This window comes from Sceloporus occidentalis, unplaced genomic scaffold, assembly GCF_023333645.1.
Source record: "Sceloporus occidentalis isolate IW3139 unplaced genomic scaffold, rSceOcc1.0.p SCAF_2, whole genome shotgun sequence".
Taxonomy (NCBI): Eukaryota; Metazoa; Chordata; class Lepidosauria; order Squamata; family Phrynosomatidae; genus Sceloporus; species Sceloporus occidentalis.
Window position 1 is genome coordinate 70,787,124 of NW_028316982.1, and position 16,471 is coordinate 70,803,594.

General features: G+C 40.2%; 1 protein-coding gene across 1 annotated transcript in view; it reads left to right on the forward strand.

Moving 5' to 3' along the window:
• The window catches only part of LOC149318520 (NHL repeat-containing protein 2-like), a 50,422-nt gene that overhangs the window by 11,334 nt on the left and 22,617 nt on the right, over positions 1-16,471 (forward strand). The window contains exons 3-5 of the mRNA XM_089509940.1: positions 7,935-8,390; positions 10,801-10,922; positions 11,516-11,645. Of these exons, the coding sequence (XP_089366066.1) occupies positions 7,935-8,390; positions 10,801-10,922; positions 11,516-11,645 (708 nt within the window). The remainder of the gene's footprint in view (positions 1-7,934; positions 8,391-10,800; positions 10,923-11,515; positions 11,646-16,471) is intronic.

A 16,471-nucleotide genomic window follows, 5' to 3' on the forward strand; every position in this document is an offset into this window, starting at 1 on the left:
TATTTTAAGCCCTAATGCACATTCATTTCACATCAATAGTCTAGAAATGGATTGCTGGACTGCTGCTTGAGGAAGTGCTTCTTGATATAAATTCTTTGGGAGAGGGCCAGTTTGCTTCTGTTGTATAATCTTCTGAGGACACATTTGAATCTAACTGCATTTTCACATGCTAGAAACTTACCTTTTAGTGTTCTACTTTTGTTGTAAATATAGGAATTAATGGACTTAATTAAATTTTCTCTTCAGTTAACAAGGTGATCATCTTAAATAGTACATCTTTTTAGTACCATTGCTGATATATTTGAGAACATAATTAAAATGGTAGGTAAGGGACACCAGTTTGAACAAAGGAGTAGTTTTGATGAAACAGGGCCTTGTGCAGATAATGACAGATGCAAGCTTCATGGGTTGAGGGATTCATTGTGCAGGTCATTCAGCTCAAGAGGTATGAATCGCTCCAAGTTAAAAGTAGTGTGGTTGACTTTGCTCAGTACATTTCCCATACTGTGCTCAACAGGATCCTACTTTCCACTGATGTTAGAAGTGGCTCTAAATATAGTACAGTTGACCCTTCTTATTCATAGATTTTTTTTATCCATGGATTCAAGCATCCATGGCTTGAAAATATTTTTTAAAAAGTATAAATTCCAAATAGCAAACCTTGATTTTGCCATTTTATATAAGGGACACCATTTTGCTATGCCATTGTATTTAATGGGACCTGAGCATCCATGGGTGTTGTTATCCACGGGGGGTCCTGGAACCAAACCCCAGCAGATAACAAAGGCCCACTGTAATGGCTGTGTATCTCTTGTGTAGAAATGATGTAGTCTAGTGCCTCCTCAGAGCCAGGGCTGGGACTTGGGTCTAGGAGCCTGGAAGTTCCATCCCGGGTGTTGGGCCTGGGATCGGGGCCCTCCAAGACCCAGGCTCCAGCTCTCTCTGGTTGGCGGGGCTCTAGCCTCTGCCTCTGCCTCCAAATCACCCCTGAAGCCAAGCCCCGGGGCAAAAGCCTTAAAGGGGAAGGGGGGAAGGAAGGAGGGAGGGAGGACTTCAGACCCATTGCCCTCAAGGGCGACACAGCTACCTGCACACACCGCCATTGGGGACAGCGTGGGCTTGCTTGCTGTCTGCGGATGCTCAAATCCTCAGATGGAAATTCCATAGATAACAGGGTCCCACTGTACTCAGAACTAAGTCACATGTATTTCAGTGTGTGTTTTATTGCATGTTTTTATCTATTTAATAAAAAGAGAAAACATAAATGACACTTATCCATACCTCTTAGTTCAGTAGTAAAATGAATGTTGAGACCCTATATTTACTCTGCAGCTCCTCTTCAGATTGTGACGAATGAGGAAGGGCAGCAGTACTGTATTTAGAAAATTTATTGCAAGATGTGCACTGAAATCTTCTGCATGTCAGAGCATGACAGAAGGATGTGAAGTGCTGTGTTGATGACACTGTACATTAACTCTCATTAAGCCTTCATCTCACTCTTTGAACTCTTATGCCAAGCTTGGGTAAAAAGAAACTGGAATAGATCCAAAATGGAAACTGTTCTGTCATCTCATGATGGTGTTCTTATTCTCAGGCTGAAATTGTGGCAAAATTATAGCATTTCAGAACCAGAATGCCCTTGCTTCATTTGATAAATCATTAAACACAACGGCCTGTTACAGACTGCCAAAATAAAGCTGCTTCGGGTCTCTTTGGAGGTATGCTATTTAAATGTTGCATAGGTCCAAAGAGTCTGGAGGTTGCACCAAAGCCACACTCCATTCCTAAGCACCGGAGTGCAGCTTTTGGTGCAGCTTCCAGATTCTTGGGATGCATGCATCATTTAAATAGCATACCTCCAAAGAGACCCGAAGCAGCTTTATTTTGGCAGTCTGTAACAGGCCAATGTGTTTTACAGGGTTCCCTCTTACTCACACACTATTTCTATATCTATCTGTGAATGAAATGTCTGTGAGAATGACCCTTGAAACAGGATAGCTATCACCTTCCACAGTTCCGTAGATCAAATTAACAGAGCAGAATGCTAGAATCTTATTTATGGCAATGTTCTGTCAACACTGCATAACAGAAGGCCAGGGAAGATTCCTTTGAATTTTTCAGCTTGTGGTACTTGAAGAATTATATAATTTTATAAAAGATATTAATAGAAAGTTGAAACATTTGTTTAAATCTTTGCACTGGGGATTTTTGCAAGAGGAGGAACTAGGGAGGACAGTTGTATTTGTTTCTACACCAAAGTTCACTTATTAATTATAAACATTACTGAAGATTTATTTGCATCATCATTATCTATAATCATCATCACTATTATTGCTAAAACTACTACAATTCATTCAGTGTATAACCTAAAGGTAAAGGTAGTCCCTTGACATGAATGTCTAGTCATAACTGACTGTAAAGGGCAGTGCTCATCTCTGTTACTAAGCCAAAAAGTTGACATTGTCTGATGACTACTCCGGTAGTCATGTGGCCAGCATGATTGCACCAAACACTAACTTCTCACCGAAGTCATACCTATTTATCTACTAGCATTTGCATGCTTTCGAACTGGTAGGTTGGCAGAAGCTGGGACTAGTGACAGGAGCTCACCCCATCATGCAACACTGAGGCCTCAGTGTATAACCTACTCTTCTTAAATGCTGAAGATGGCAAACCTTTACATGCTACAGTTCAGTACTTGTGGAACGTTAAACATATTATACATTTTTCTGAACTAGCATCAGAAGGCCTGCTTCCAGTAAAAAGCCCTGGTACACGGAAGATCTCAGGGCAAGGAAGCGGGCTGCGCAACGACTAGAGCGCAAATGGCGGAGACATCGGGACTTAGCCGACAAGACACTCCTAGAGTCTCTTTTGAAGGCCTAAGGAGTGGCAATAGGTGCAGCTAAGAATTCGTTCTATGCTGCACGTATTGCGTCCGCGGAGTCGCGTCCAGCAGAGCTGTTCAGGGTGGTGAGAGAGCTCACTCAAGTGGCTCCCCCCCTGAACCCATTATTGGAGCCATCCAAAGCCTGCTGTGATGAGTTTAACAACTTCTTCGCGGATAAAATCTCTCGGCTAAGCGCCGATCTTGACACTGTTATTTGTTCAGAATCACGAGTAGAGGCGTCCAGTGCTTCCGTGGACTCAGTTATACTGGATCAGTTTGAGTCTGTTAGTACCGAGGATGTGGACAGGATCCTCAGCAGCATTAGGAAGACGACCTGCTCTCTCGATCCCTGTCCTTCATGGCTGGCAGTTCAAGGGGGAATGGCGACAACAGAAATGCTGTGTCGCATCATTAATACATCATTCAGGGAGGGCCTTTTTCCATCGAACTTAAAAACGGCCATCGTAAGACCTTTATTAAAGAAGCCCTCCCTTGACCCCCTAATTCGAAACAATTATCGGCCTGTGTCACTGCTGCCAGTTTTAGGGAAGGTGATCGAGAGGGCTGTTGCCTCCCAGCTGCAGAGGGTCTTGGAGTATACGGATTATCTAGATCCATTTCAAACCGGCTTCCGGGCGGGCTATGGGGTTGAGACTGCCATGGTCGCCTTAGTCGATGATCTCCGTCTGGGCATGGACAGGGGTAGCGTGTCCCTGTTAGTGCTCTTGGACATCTCAGCGGCCTTCGATACCATCGACCATGGTATCCTTCTGGATCGCCTGGGAGAGTTGGGTATCGGGGGCACTGCTTTGCAGTGGTTCCGTTCCTACCTCTCAGGTAGATTCCAGATGGTGGAGCTGGGGGACTGTCGCTCCGATAAGAGGGCCCTTACATCTGGGGTCCCTCAGGGAGCGATCTTGTCCCCTATGCTATTTAACATTTACATGAAGCCGCTGGGAGAGATCATCCGGAGACACGGGGCGCGGTGTTATCAGTACGCTGATGACACCCAAATAGTCTTCTCTGTGTCTCCGACTGATGCAGTGACTAGGGATGGTATCTCTCCGCTCAATGCCTGTCTGGAGTCGGTAATGGGCTGGATGAGGGAAAACAGACTCAGCCTGAATCCAGAGAAAACGGAAGTACTTGTGATAGGTTCTCCTGGTCTTGGGAAGGAGGTTTGTCCACCGGTCCTGAACGGGGTCACGCTCCCCATGAAGGACTCAGTCCGCAGCTTGGGGGTGCTCCTTGACTCGTCGCTTCACCTGACTTCTCAGGTGGATGCGACAGTCAGAAGCACCTGTTATCAGCTTCAGCTGATATGCCAGCTGCGTCCCTACCTCGACCGGGGGGACCTTGAAACAGTGGTGCATGCACTGGTAACCTCTCGACTTGATTTCTGTAACGCGCTCTACATGGGGCAACCCTTGTACCAAGCTCGGAAGCTGCAATTGGTTCAAAATATGGCTGCTAGGCTGGTCACTGGTAGCTCCAGGACCAGCCACATAACACTGATACTGAAAGACCTGCATTGGCTTCCAATTCGCTTCCGGGCCCAATACAAGGTGTTGGTCGTTACCTATAAAGCCCTAAATGGCTTGGGCCCAGAGTACTTGGAGGACCGCATCTCCCCATACAATCCGCCCCGCACACTCAGGTCAGGGGGTAAAAATCTTTTGAGCATCCCCAAGACAAAATATGTATCAACTGCACAAAGGGCATTTTCTGTGGTAGCCCCGCAATCTTGGAACGCCCTCCCTGGAGAGCTCCGCTCAGCCCCCTCCCTGGAGTTGTTCAAGAAGAACCTGAAGACTCAGTTATTCCGTCAAGCTTTCTCCCACATGTCCTGACTGTTCCCCCTATGTGTACTGTTGTGTAGTATTGCTGTTTCATATTGCTTTGGATTTTTAACTCTTTAGTAATTTTGATTGATTCTATGTGGATTTTAATAGTTATGCTGGTTTTAATCGGGGTGTTTTATTGGGATGATTGTTTCTTTTAATCTGTATTATATTATATTTGTACTGTCTGTAAACCGCCGTGATCGCAGGAACAGCGGTATAGAAATAAATTTTCAATCAATCAATCAATCATGTAGTAGTTTGAGTGTTAGACTAGAAGTCAAGAAGACCAGAGTTCCTACTCAGCTGGGTAACCTTGGGCATGTCACACTCACTCAGCCTAAAAGGAAGCCAATGACAAACCTCCTCTGAATAAATATTGCCAAGAAAGGAGTATGATAGAGTCACAATAAGGCAGAGTCAATTTAAAAAGGCAAGTTCCAGCCACTCTGAGGGCATGGCATTCACATGACGCATGCTTTCAGAGAGCGCCACTTAACGCGGCCCAAACCACTCCCAAAAACAGCAGATCTTTTCTGCACCTATTTGGGACTGTAGTGGAAGGTACTCTTGGGCCTGTGGCATGTGTTCATCGTGGCCCTTGGGCAAATGGTCTGGGATCGGCTTGTGGCTGCTCCTTCCTGCCCATCTGCTTCAGCCCTAAGATTTGGAAAGGTAGCCATAAAGGAAGATCCTCAAGTGTAAAAACAAATAATTAAATACCACAGTCAGAACAATCCATGCCGTAGTATTTCTGATTCCTGTGCATGATTATGAAAGCTGGACAGCTGAGAAAGCTGACACGAAGAAAACTCATTCAAAATGTGGTGCTGCAGAAGAGTTCTACATATAACATGAACTTCCAAAAAGACAAATGATTGGGTCTTAGAATAAATCAAGTTTAAACACTCACTAGAAGCCAAGATAACTAACCTGAGGCTTTCATATTTGGACATATCATGAGATGATGTGATTCATTGGAAAATATGGTACTGCTTGGTAAAATGGAAATCCAAAAAACCCACTCTCAAGATGGTCTGAACACCCAAGGGCTGTCAACACTAGGCGGCATCACACCACCTTGTGTGGTAATTTTTCGCCCTACTTCCCCATCATGCATGCTTACCAGTGTACAAACAGACCACCTGGGGCTTCCAGTGACCTCCCTCTTCCTACCCAGATGCCATTCCATTAGATGCCCTCCCATATAATCAACCACACAGTTGCATATGTGATGTATAAGTGCATCAGTGTGCCCAATGACACATTGGCAAACCACAATCATGAAGGCCTGCCCACACATGCCCAGTTTGAGGAGAGCAACCAAAATGGTGAATGGTCTGGAAACCATGCCTTATGAGGAGAGACTAAGGGAGCTGGGTATGTTTAGTCTGGAGAAGAGATGGTTAAGAGGTGATATGATAGCCCTGCTTAAATATTTGAAGCGATGTCATATCAGGATGGAGCAAGCTTGTTTTTTGCTGCTTCACAGAATAGGACCCGGAGCAATGGATTCAAACTATGGGAAAAGAGATTTCACCTAAATATCAGTAGGAATTTCCTGGCTGTAAGAGCTTTCGACAGTGGAACACAGTCCCTCAGAAACTGGTGGAGTCTTCTTCCTTAGAGGTCTTTAAGCAGAGGCTGGATGGCCATCTGTCGGGGATGGTTTGATTGTGAGTTCTTGCATGACAGGGAGGTTGGACTAGCTGGCCCTTGTGGTCTCTTCCAACTATACGATTCTCTGATTCTATGCTCCCATAACTTCCCTTCACCTCATTTCTCCCTGTTGGACTGTCTGGTTTGTGTATGTTGTAATTACATCCATTGAATTGTTGGTGATCGCCTTTTTGCTTTACTACAGTGCCATACCAGTACCTGGCTGTTTATATGCCAGAGCAATGATTCACATTTTCCAGCTTGAGCTTCATCTTAATATTTTAGTCTTCAATTATGGGGAAGTCTTAAAATACTGCTGTTAATATCAGTGGTGTGAATCCAGAGATGCCCTTCCTCCAGAGTGAGGTATCTTCTGCATGCAGAAAAGGGATATTTATGACTGACCTCAGATATTTGCAGCAAGTAAAAAGAACTGAAATTCAGTGATGTTTCATTTTCATGAGGCATGAAGCCTTTTTCATAATGTCTCATTATATATGCTAGCTGAAGATTCTTCACAGTCTCTTGCACAGGATGTTTGGTGAGCTATTACAGAACAGATCACAGAGCTGTATCACTGACATAATTTCTTCCCCACGTGCAGCTTTGGATTTCTAATATACGCTTATCTTGGAGCAACATGTAGTTTGAAGTTTTTAATAAAAGCATTTGCAAATTGTAGTTTTGGAGTTCCAAGTTTAATTGTCATGTGGGCATAAATAACCCCAAAATGTGAGTGAAAAATACAAATACTCTGCTAGGGCCTATGTACTTTACATCAGTGGTGTCACTAGGGTTGATGTAAGGAGGCCCATGGGTGCAGTAACGCATGGTGTCACAGACTGCCCATGGGCCTCCTCCCAAACCACAACATGCAGGATCCTTAGTAATGTTTTTTGTACTAATGTTCCTCATAAATCAATGTAATGATATAATGGTTGTGACATAAACAACTAGCAAAATTAAAATTATTCCTTTCAATTACAATATTACATTCACAGCCTACATGTATTGATATGTACATCATTTCATGTGGTTAAAGTGAAAAATTGGTAAAATGTGATGTTTTTAAATATTAGGGACTCCCCTTTTTCCTTCCACTGATCATCACCCCACTCACACAATCTTCATCTTTTTTTTAAAAGGACACAGGCAAATTCTACAGCCAGTTCCTTCCAAAAGAAAGATGTTTAGAGAGCAGTGGTGTCATCCCCCTCTTAAAGTGTCACCTGGTGCCATCCGCAGCCCATAGTGATGCCACTGCTTTTTATATCTATTCCCTGTGGAATACACTTCAGATAGCAATAAGGCTTCTTCGTATGGGTTTGAGGAGTAGCATGGATTGATTTACATTGAGAAGATTAAAATTACAAAGAAAAATTCAGAACTAATGTTCTTAACTGTCCCACCTCTATGCACTGGAGCAGTGTGCTTTTCTATAATACAGTGTAAGGAACCTGCATTGGAGCTAGTATTAAATGAAATCTTTTTGTTTGCTAGATATGGTTTTCATCATTATTTTTTTTTTTAATCTGTATTTTCAGATGGTCTCCTTGTTGTTGGCGTCCACTCAGCAAAATTTCCAAATGAAAAGATTCTGGATAACATAAAAAGTGCTGTCCTGAGATATAACATCACTCACCCTGTGGTAAATGATGCTGATGCAATCCTGTGGCATGAGCTGGAAGTGTCCTGTTGGCCAACCTTGGTCATTGTTGGGCCCCGTGGGAATATGCTGTTCACTGTGGTTGGTGAAGGACACAAGGATAAATTGTTTCTATTTGCATCCATAGCCCTGAAGTATTACAAGGAGAAAGGACAAATCAATGCTAATGTAATCAGAACACAACTCTATAGAGACTCTTTGCCACCCTCACCTTTGTTGTTTCCTGGGAAGATCACAGTGAACAGTTCAGGGGACAGACTGGTAATAGCAGATACTGGACATCATAGGATTTTGGTGGTTAAGAAAACTGGTCAAATTCTGTACACTGTTGGAGGTAAAGATAACTTAAATGTTTCAACACATTGCTTTTAAGATGCCATGGCAGATCTTGAATTCTGTGTTACTTGTTACAGTGCCTTGCACTATACAGTAGGTGGTATTAAAAACAAATTTTATGTCTATGAAATGTTACTGCTATTATCTTTTTAAGTTTACATCGTGTTAGACTGACTTCCCTAGAGGTGATTAATTGTGCATCACCAAAATATATTTAACAGCCTTGGAGTATGGACATTTATGGAGATGAAGGCACTACAAAAAGCAGAACCAGTAACAAAGATGTTTCACCTAAATGTAGTATTATAATCAAGGTAAATTAGCTTTGAATGCCTAATTATTAGTAGTTCAAAATTTACTCTTTACCTGTTTTTTATTAAGGCTGTTCACTTCTCCATAAATCTTGCACCATGGTGAGTCCCTCCTGTTATAGTTTCATCATATCTCAGAACATGTAACATGGAAATACAGTACTTGAAATCTGACTCCACAGTCTTGATAGTTTCCTTGGTCAATTCCAGCTAATCCAGTTCAAAAAGGATGTTTCTTTAATGATGATGATGTTTCCTCTAATATTACCATGTTATTCCTCCCACTGCTCCTCCTGCATATACCAATTATGTTCAGTGCTGACGTTACTACAATAATTATTTGTCAGAATACTTCCAGAATCTGTATTAGGATTTATTAGACAAGCCAAACAACATTAAAATATGTGCAAGATTTTGAAAAATTTAGCATACGTTTTTGTGCTCTTAGTTGGCCCAATAGATATATCACCATAATATGGAGTTTGGATTTTTTCTTGTGGCCAGCATTCTTTTTCTAAATCAGAATAAGGGTTTAATACTGTAATTATGAAACTTTAGAAAGTTTATACGGTGACTGTTTAAGATGGCATCCCAGCATAATCCACCACCACCCTCAAAGATGTTGCCTTTTAAAATGTTCAGCTGGCCGATGATTTTTTAAAATGAAATATGTTCAACTTAGAACTATTATTCTTCCATCCCAAACAAACTAGATTTTGCTTTTATGTTCAGTACTTAAACAAGATGGGCAAAGTTTGTCCCATGGGCTGCATGAAGCTCCCCAAGACTGTTTTGGGAAGGCTCAGTACCTTTTTATTTATTCATTTGCAAAGCCCAGAAAAGCCCCCCCTCCACACCCTTCTGAGCATGTAAGCAATTTTGCCATGCTCCTCCCGCTCCTCATGAGAGATGTCTTTTTCCATGCAGGAAGTAAATTAAAAATTGACTTCATGTTTATTCACTGAGAGGCTGAAGCCCCAATCAACTTTGTCTGGGTTTATCCCACATGCCGATCTGGCCAGGCAGGAACTCAAAATTCTGAAACATTTAACTGTCATCCTCAACCCCTCTCTCATCAGTTTTTTTCTTTCCTGTCTTGCCAACTGGTCAGGCATTTAGCCCTCTCTCTCAGTATTGCTAGAAAAATTGAAATATTAATTAGAAAAGCTGTCGCTAACAGAAGCAAAGGTAGAAAATGGTAAAAGGAAACAGAAAGAGTTAAATGGAGTTTTGGAATGCAAGCAAGTACCACCAGAGAAACGGAGGCATCAGGATGACACCCCTACTTGCTCCCTTATTGCCTCCACGACTGCCAGTGGGCAGATCACGGAGAGCCTAAAACAAAAGAAAATTAAATAACTGATTGCCGATTCTGAGGAGCAACAGGTGTCCAAGTCACGATCACAGTCGCTGTTAGCTAAAATATTTCTCTCCTCAAGCAAGAGTGAGAATGAAATCCCAGTCATCGTAGCAGCGGATACAATCAGGTAAAAAAGCATTTTACAAACAAAAAATACAAGGACATCAGTGGTGAGGTAAAAAATGATGAAATTTTCAATAAAACTATTGCTTTTAAATTTTAATTGTAATTAGACTACATAGTAAATCAGAAAGTAAACTGTAAGTTTGTAAATTCAAGCTTTGTAGATAGGGCCAGAGGGTACGTCACTCCAAGGCCTCATGAGGAGACAATGCAGCCTCCCAAGACAAGTAATGTCCACTCCTCATTTAAGGTGCAGTTTCAGCAGAATTGCTTTGTTGTGGTTTCTGTTAAAAATAAAACTTTGTGAAAACATACAGATTATATTCCAATGCCAGTTGTATTTTTTTAAAGTAAAAATCAATTATTTTCCTAGAGGATAAAAACAGCAAATATACTAAATGGCATAATGCGGATAAGTCTCTTTAAACAATTCATTGAATTTAAAGACAGACATTTTAAAATATTAAGAGCTGTGACCTCACATAATTGTACCTTTGTTGAGTTTTTATAAAGGGTTATAAAATTACTGCCAGCTTTGAATCAACTGTGTCTATTGTTGATCTTTTGTAAATGCTAATTCTGCTGATTTGTTTGTTGTTTTCTGTTCTGTTAAGGACCAAATAGTGGAAGAAAAGATGGAACATTTTCAGAAGCCACATTCAGTTCACCGCAGGGGGTGGCCATAAAGAACAATATTATTTATGTAGCTGACACAGAAAACCATCTGATTAGAAAGGTAAACTTTCTTAATTGAGAAAAAATTGAAGTATAATCTCTAGAGTTTTCTTCCTAGTTTGAGGGACAGAAAGTGATGTCAAAGCAATTATTCGAGGACTATGCAGTGTAACTGAAAGTAGAATACTGCCAAATATTTATAAATATACTTTTAAAGTACTTGGAACAGACTTGTTTTTCTCCTGACATATGCTTTTAAGGCAAGCTATTAGAGTCAACAATTTAGCGCTTTTCTAAAGAGAAAGGAATGTAGTAATAACGTTGTGTGCAATGATTTCTATATTCCATTTTTAAATTTTAAAATAATGATATTTTGGCTCTTTAGGATCGTGTATTTTGTCTTCATTCCTTTGGAGGACATCTAGGAATATAATTACATCCAAGATTATAAACCTAAGAGATTTCTGTGAGATCAACACAAAACATGTTTGCATTTTTCTATATCTAGAATACCACGCCACATTTCTCTGTCTATATAATACTGAAGAGGGCCATAGTATCATCACCATAAAATAATAATCAAGTCTGTCTTCTTTTAATGCCAATTTAATGTATGTCTTTGGAGAGAAAATTAAATTCTTAATTCAATTCTAGATTGACTTGCAATTAGAAATGGTGAGCACCGTTGCTGGAGTTGGAATTCAAGGCACAGATAAGGAAGGAGGAGCCAGAGGAGACGAACAACCTATTAGTTCACCTTGGGATGTAGCCTTTGGAACTTCAGGTATTTTCATGAAAGTTACAGATTTCACACTTTCTGTCATTTTTTTCTGATCCATTTTAGAGCATATGTATTAAGAGCATGGGTTAATTTAGTCATGTAGAACCAATTATTTATTATTTTTCCATGTAACAACAATTCATGGTGTGGTTTCTTGGCTTGTTAAGAAGTGTGAACCCAGCTCTGCTAATAGGCTGTGATTTGTTAACTAGCCACAAAATATAGTCTGAACCCTTTTATTTCTTGGTTTGTGGACTCTTGTTATTTTGAAACATGGGCTATTGTGATATCTGAACCATAAATTGTGTCTTATCCTTGGTTCATTTTTGTAGCACCCCGCCCTGAAACAAGAGTTGATAAAAACAAGTCAGGAGAAGAAGAATTTCCCCCCGTGTTAGACTGCATATGGTTATGCTTCAATGACATCTATAGACATCTGCTAGATTCTGCATATTGAATGCCTATTATAAATGTACTAAATGAATACACCAGAATCAGAAACACCTTTGCATATTAAAAGATGGTTCTTTCTTCTGTACTGTTGGCATTGCTGTATTTTCTGTTTTATGAAGTTCTGTATAAAACTATGAGAAAAGAAATACTTTTAAAAGGCAATGTTTTTTTCTACTTTATAACATCAAATATATTGAAGACCAGTTCTATAGCAGACATCTATTTGGGATCATAATCCCAAATACATAGCAGAAGTATAATTTATAATTTACAACATGAATCAGCCAAGCCTGTTCTTTGTACATTCTTGTCAAAAGCTATATATTCAAGCATAAAGCTAAGGGGAGTACATAAGAATGCATCCTAATTATCTGAGGTCCAAAACACACTGCAGAAGTAACCCAGTTTGAAACCATTTAATTGCCTTGGATCAGTGCTAGGAAATTCTGGAAATTGTAGTTTTATGAGACATTTATTTATTTATTATTTATTTATTTATTTAGGTATTTATATCCCGCCCTTCAGCCCTAATGGCTATCAGGGCGGCTTACATTGATTATTATTTTTAACCAGACAGTTCCCTGCCCACAGGCTTACAATCTAAAAGACACGACACAAAAGGAGAAGGGAATGGTGAGGAGGGGAGGGGATCAGGTCCAGCATTCTTCTCTCCCTCTGAGGCCTGGACCAAGGCAGATGGACCGGAGGGAGGGCTCTGCTTCTTTCAGGCAGGCCTGGTGGAGCTCGCCTGCCTCTCTCCCCTTCAAGATGGTGGCTGAAGGGAGGGCTGGTCCTCTTCGAGGAAGGCAGTTGGAGCTCGCCTGCCTCTCTCTCCCAGATGGTGGCTGAAAGGAGGGCTGGTCCTCTTCGAGGAAGGCAGTTGGAGCTCACCTGCCTCTCTCTCCCAGATGGTGGCTGAAGGGAGGGCTTCTCTTTCAGAGAGCTCTGGAGCCACACTAAACTACAATTCCCAGGATTCCCTAGCAGTTAGCCATGGCAGTTAAAGTGATCTCAAACTGGATTATTTCTGCAGTGTGTTTTGGACCTAAGTGAGGTTTGCCCCATTCATGTCAGTGGATTGCAAGTTCTATGAGGGTTGAACTAAATGCCTAATTTTTACATGGCTTGACTAAACCACTGAAAGTGCAGTCTCATACCTATTTATTTGGGAGTAAGACCCATTGAACTCCCATTGAGCTACTTTTCTTCTGACTAGACATATAGGATTGCATTATTAGAATATTAAACAAAGTCCATTCTGCTTTCTAAAAGGAAGAGATTACCCTTTAGAACAGGGATGGGCAACAGGCAGAGCTTGGGAGTACATTGCCCCCACAAGGGACTTTAGAGCGCTGTAAATTCCCACCAGATACCCCAGTTTTCCCAATACAAATTTTCCTTTAAAAAAAGAAAAGAAAAAAACTCACCTCTTTATTTCCAGGTGCATGGAGGGCGATAAGATTTTATATGCAAATGTCCAAGCATCTGTAATAAAATATTTGGCTGCCGATTACATAAACATGGCCAAAGACTACGTTTTTAAACTACAAATTTAAATAAAGATACAATAGAAACTGATGAATTGGGACCTCTCTCTCGCTCTCTCTCCATATATATATCCCCTTTGGGAAAAAATAGAATGATTTTACCCTAATAAAAAATAAAATTTCTTCTTTTCAAACTGCATTTTATTACATTTTACAACACTGTATCCTGAGTCATCCACTTGATTGTACATATTATCAGGATAAGGGGTGTGCCATGTAGCCGCTTGCTCTCTCTTCTTCTATTTCTTCCCTCCTCACAAGCCTGATTTACCTTCTGTGTAATTCAGAAAATCAATCCATTCTTTGTTAAGTAGGTAGATAAAATAATCTGTTGCTCTATCATGGTTTACAGCTCTTTGGAAATCATAGTTATAGTTATAGTTTCTACAAATAAACCTAAAAGTGAGTAGTGGGTGTTGCATATGGTGAGAAAATAAAATACCAGTTTTATATTTTATACAGTGCCAGCACTTGTGCTTCCTTCAGCAAGTACGCAAAATGTGAATAATAACTGAAGTGGATCGAATTTGCAGTTAGCACTGCTTGCTGGTGAAAGAAATGGGGAAGGATAATATGGGAAGTTGAGATTATATGGACAGAAAAACACTGGTTCTTTTGCAACAGATATGACTTCATGATTGAATGTGTAATGCATCAAAGCAGAAACAGTTTTTCTTACGATGACAAACCAAGCATTTTATAACTTTCAAGCATGCTTCATGTTTCCATCATTCCTGTTTATTTCTGATTGTTAGAATAAAGAAATTGCTTCTTTTTTCCCCTTTTGCCTGCTGGTATATTTCCTTCCTTTAGAATTCTTGAAAAAGGATGTTACATACATTGCATTGGAGTCTTAACACTTTATTAATGACCGTGTACTTTTCAACTTTTTGTACTATCCTCTTCTATTTTTACTCAGTGCTGTTGAAAGCAAGCAGTGCTAAATGCATTTTTGGTTGAAGTGTGAAATGTTCTTGATAGCTGCATTCTTTCTCAAAGGCACAGAGCTATGACCCAAGAGCCACATATAGTTTAATTTCCAAAGCACAAGCTTTTTGAGTTACAGTTTCATCCATTTATTAAAATATCATCTATACTTTAACTTTCAGTCTGTTGGAGAATGCAGTCCTGATTTTAAAAGGGTTGGATCCAGACTGCTTGTGAATAGACTTTCACTTGGGGAAGACTTGCTGGGGAAGAGAGTGAGGATGTTTTTTACCATTTCCCTCTGGGCCACTAGTTTCCCTGAAATAATAGCTTGGGATGCCACACTAGAGGCATTAGGGAAAATACAGCTTTCTCCAGCAATAGCTTAGAAATAGCCATTCAAGTTCTACCCTGTTGTTTTTAAGTAGTGTTCATAAATTATGAGGCCAATATGTGCCAGAAAAGTGTATGGCAGTCGGGTTTGATCTTAGAATGATATTGAGATGTGGAAGGAAAGCTAGGAAGCCTGCCAGATATTCTGTGGAACTATAAAATCTCAGCTATAAAATCTCCTACACAAAAAGGATTTCACCTAATTAATAATAATAATCTGAATTAATCTGATATGAACAATATACATCCCAATCACCCTATCTTTTTAACTTGTATGCTAAATATATCATATGTAAAGCAGGATTAGACTCAGAGCAGGCGTGAAAATTGAAGGAAGGAACACCAACAATTTAATTTGTGCAGATGACACTATACTATTAGCACAAAATAGCAAAGACTTTAAAAGATTACTTAAGAAAGTCAAGGAAGAAAGTGCAAAGGCAGGTTTATAGCTGAGTATTAAGAAAACAAAAATAATGACCACAAATGGGTACATAACTTTAAAGTAGATGATAAAGACTGAATTAATTCATGATTTTCTATACCTTGGCTCATTTATTCATTAATCAGCATGGAGACTGCAGTCAAAAAATCAGAATAGGACTTGGAAGGGTAGCTTTAAAGGAACTAGACAAGATCCTGAAGTGTAAAGATATATCATTGAAATCTAAAATTAATATTGTCCTTGCGATAATATTTCCCATTAATGTGTGTGGTTATTTAAGCTGGAGAGTGAAGAACATTTGAAATGTTTTGCTGGAGAAGAGTTCAGTGGATACTGTGAACTGCTAAAAAGACCAATAAATCGGTCCTAGAGGATATCAAACCTGAACTCTTCCCTAGAAGCCAAGATGACTAAACTGAGACTACTATACTTTGGCCATATCATGAGAAGACATGACTCAATAAAAAAATACTATAATACTTGGAAAGGTAGAATTCTCTGGGAAAAGAGGAAGACTGCATTCTCAATTAATAGGCTCAATCAAGAAACCCTAAGTCTGCAAGATGTAAGCATTGCTGTTGATGATAGGGTGACATGGCGCTCTCTTATTCATGGGATCAGCATAAGTTAACGTCATTCTGACAGCAGTTAACAACAACATCTGTATTCTTTATATTTGGAATTCGCTTGAAAGCATTTCTGGTGTTTCTGACAAGAATGTTCCTCCAGGAGTACAGAAGATAATTGAGGAGAAAGACACAAACCTGCCTTTCCCCCAGGACGTCTACTGTGAGATCCATTATATAGCATCACTGGTACAGGGTTTAGTTTTAGGAAGTCCAGTTTAACAACTCAGCAAGAAGTTCACTGTGTCACCTTGGGAACATCCTAACCTACTTTCTTTGCAGATTTATTCATGAAGGTTAAATTAATGCCACATGCATCATCTTGTATTCCCCAGAGGAAAATGTGATACAAATGTGTTTTTGCTGTATTCCATCAGTCCACTGCCCCCCTTATGTATGGTCCAAGAGCAGAAAAAGCCTCTGGCCTAGTCCTCAATC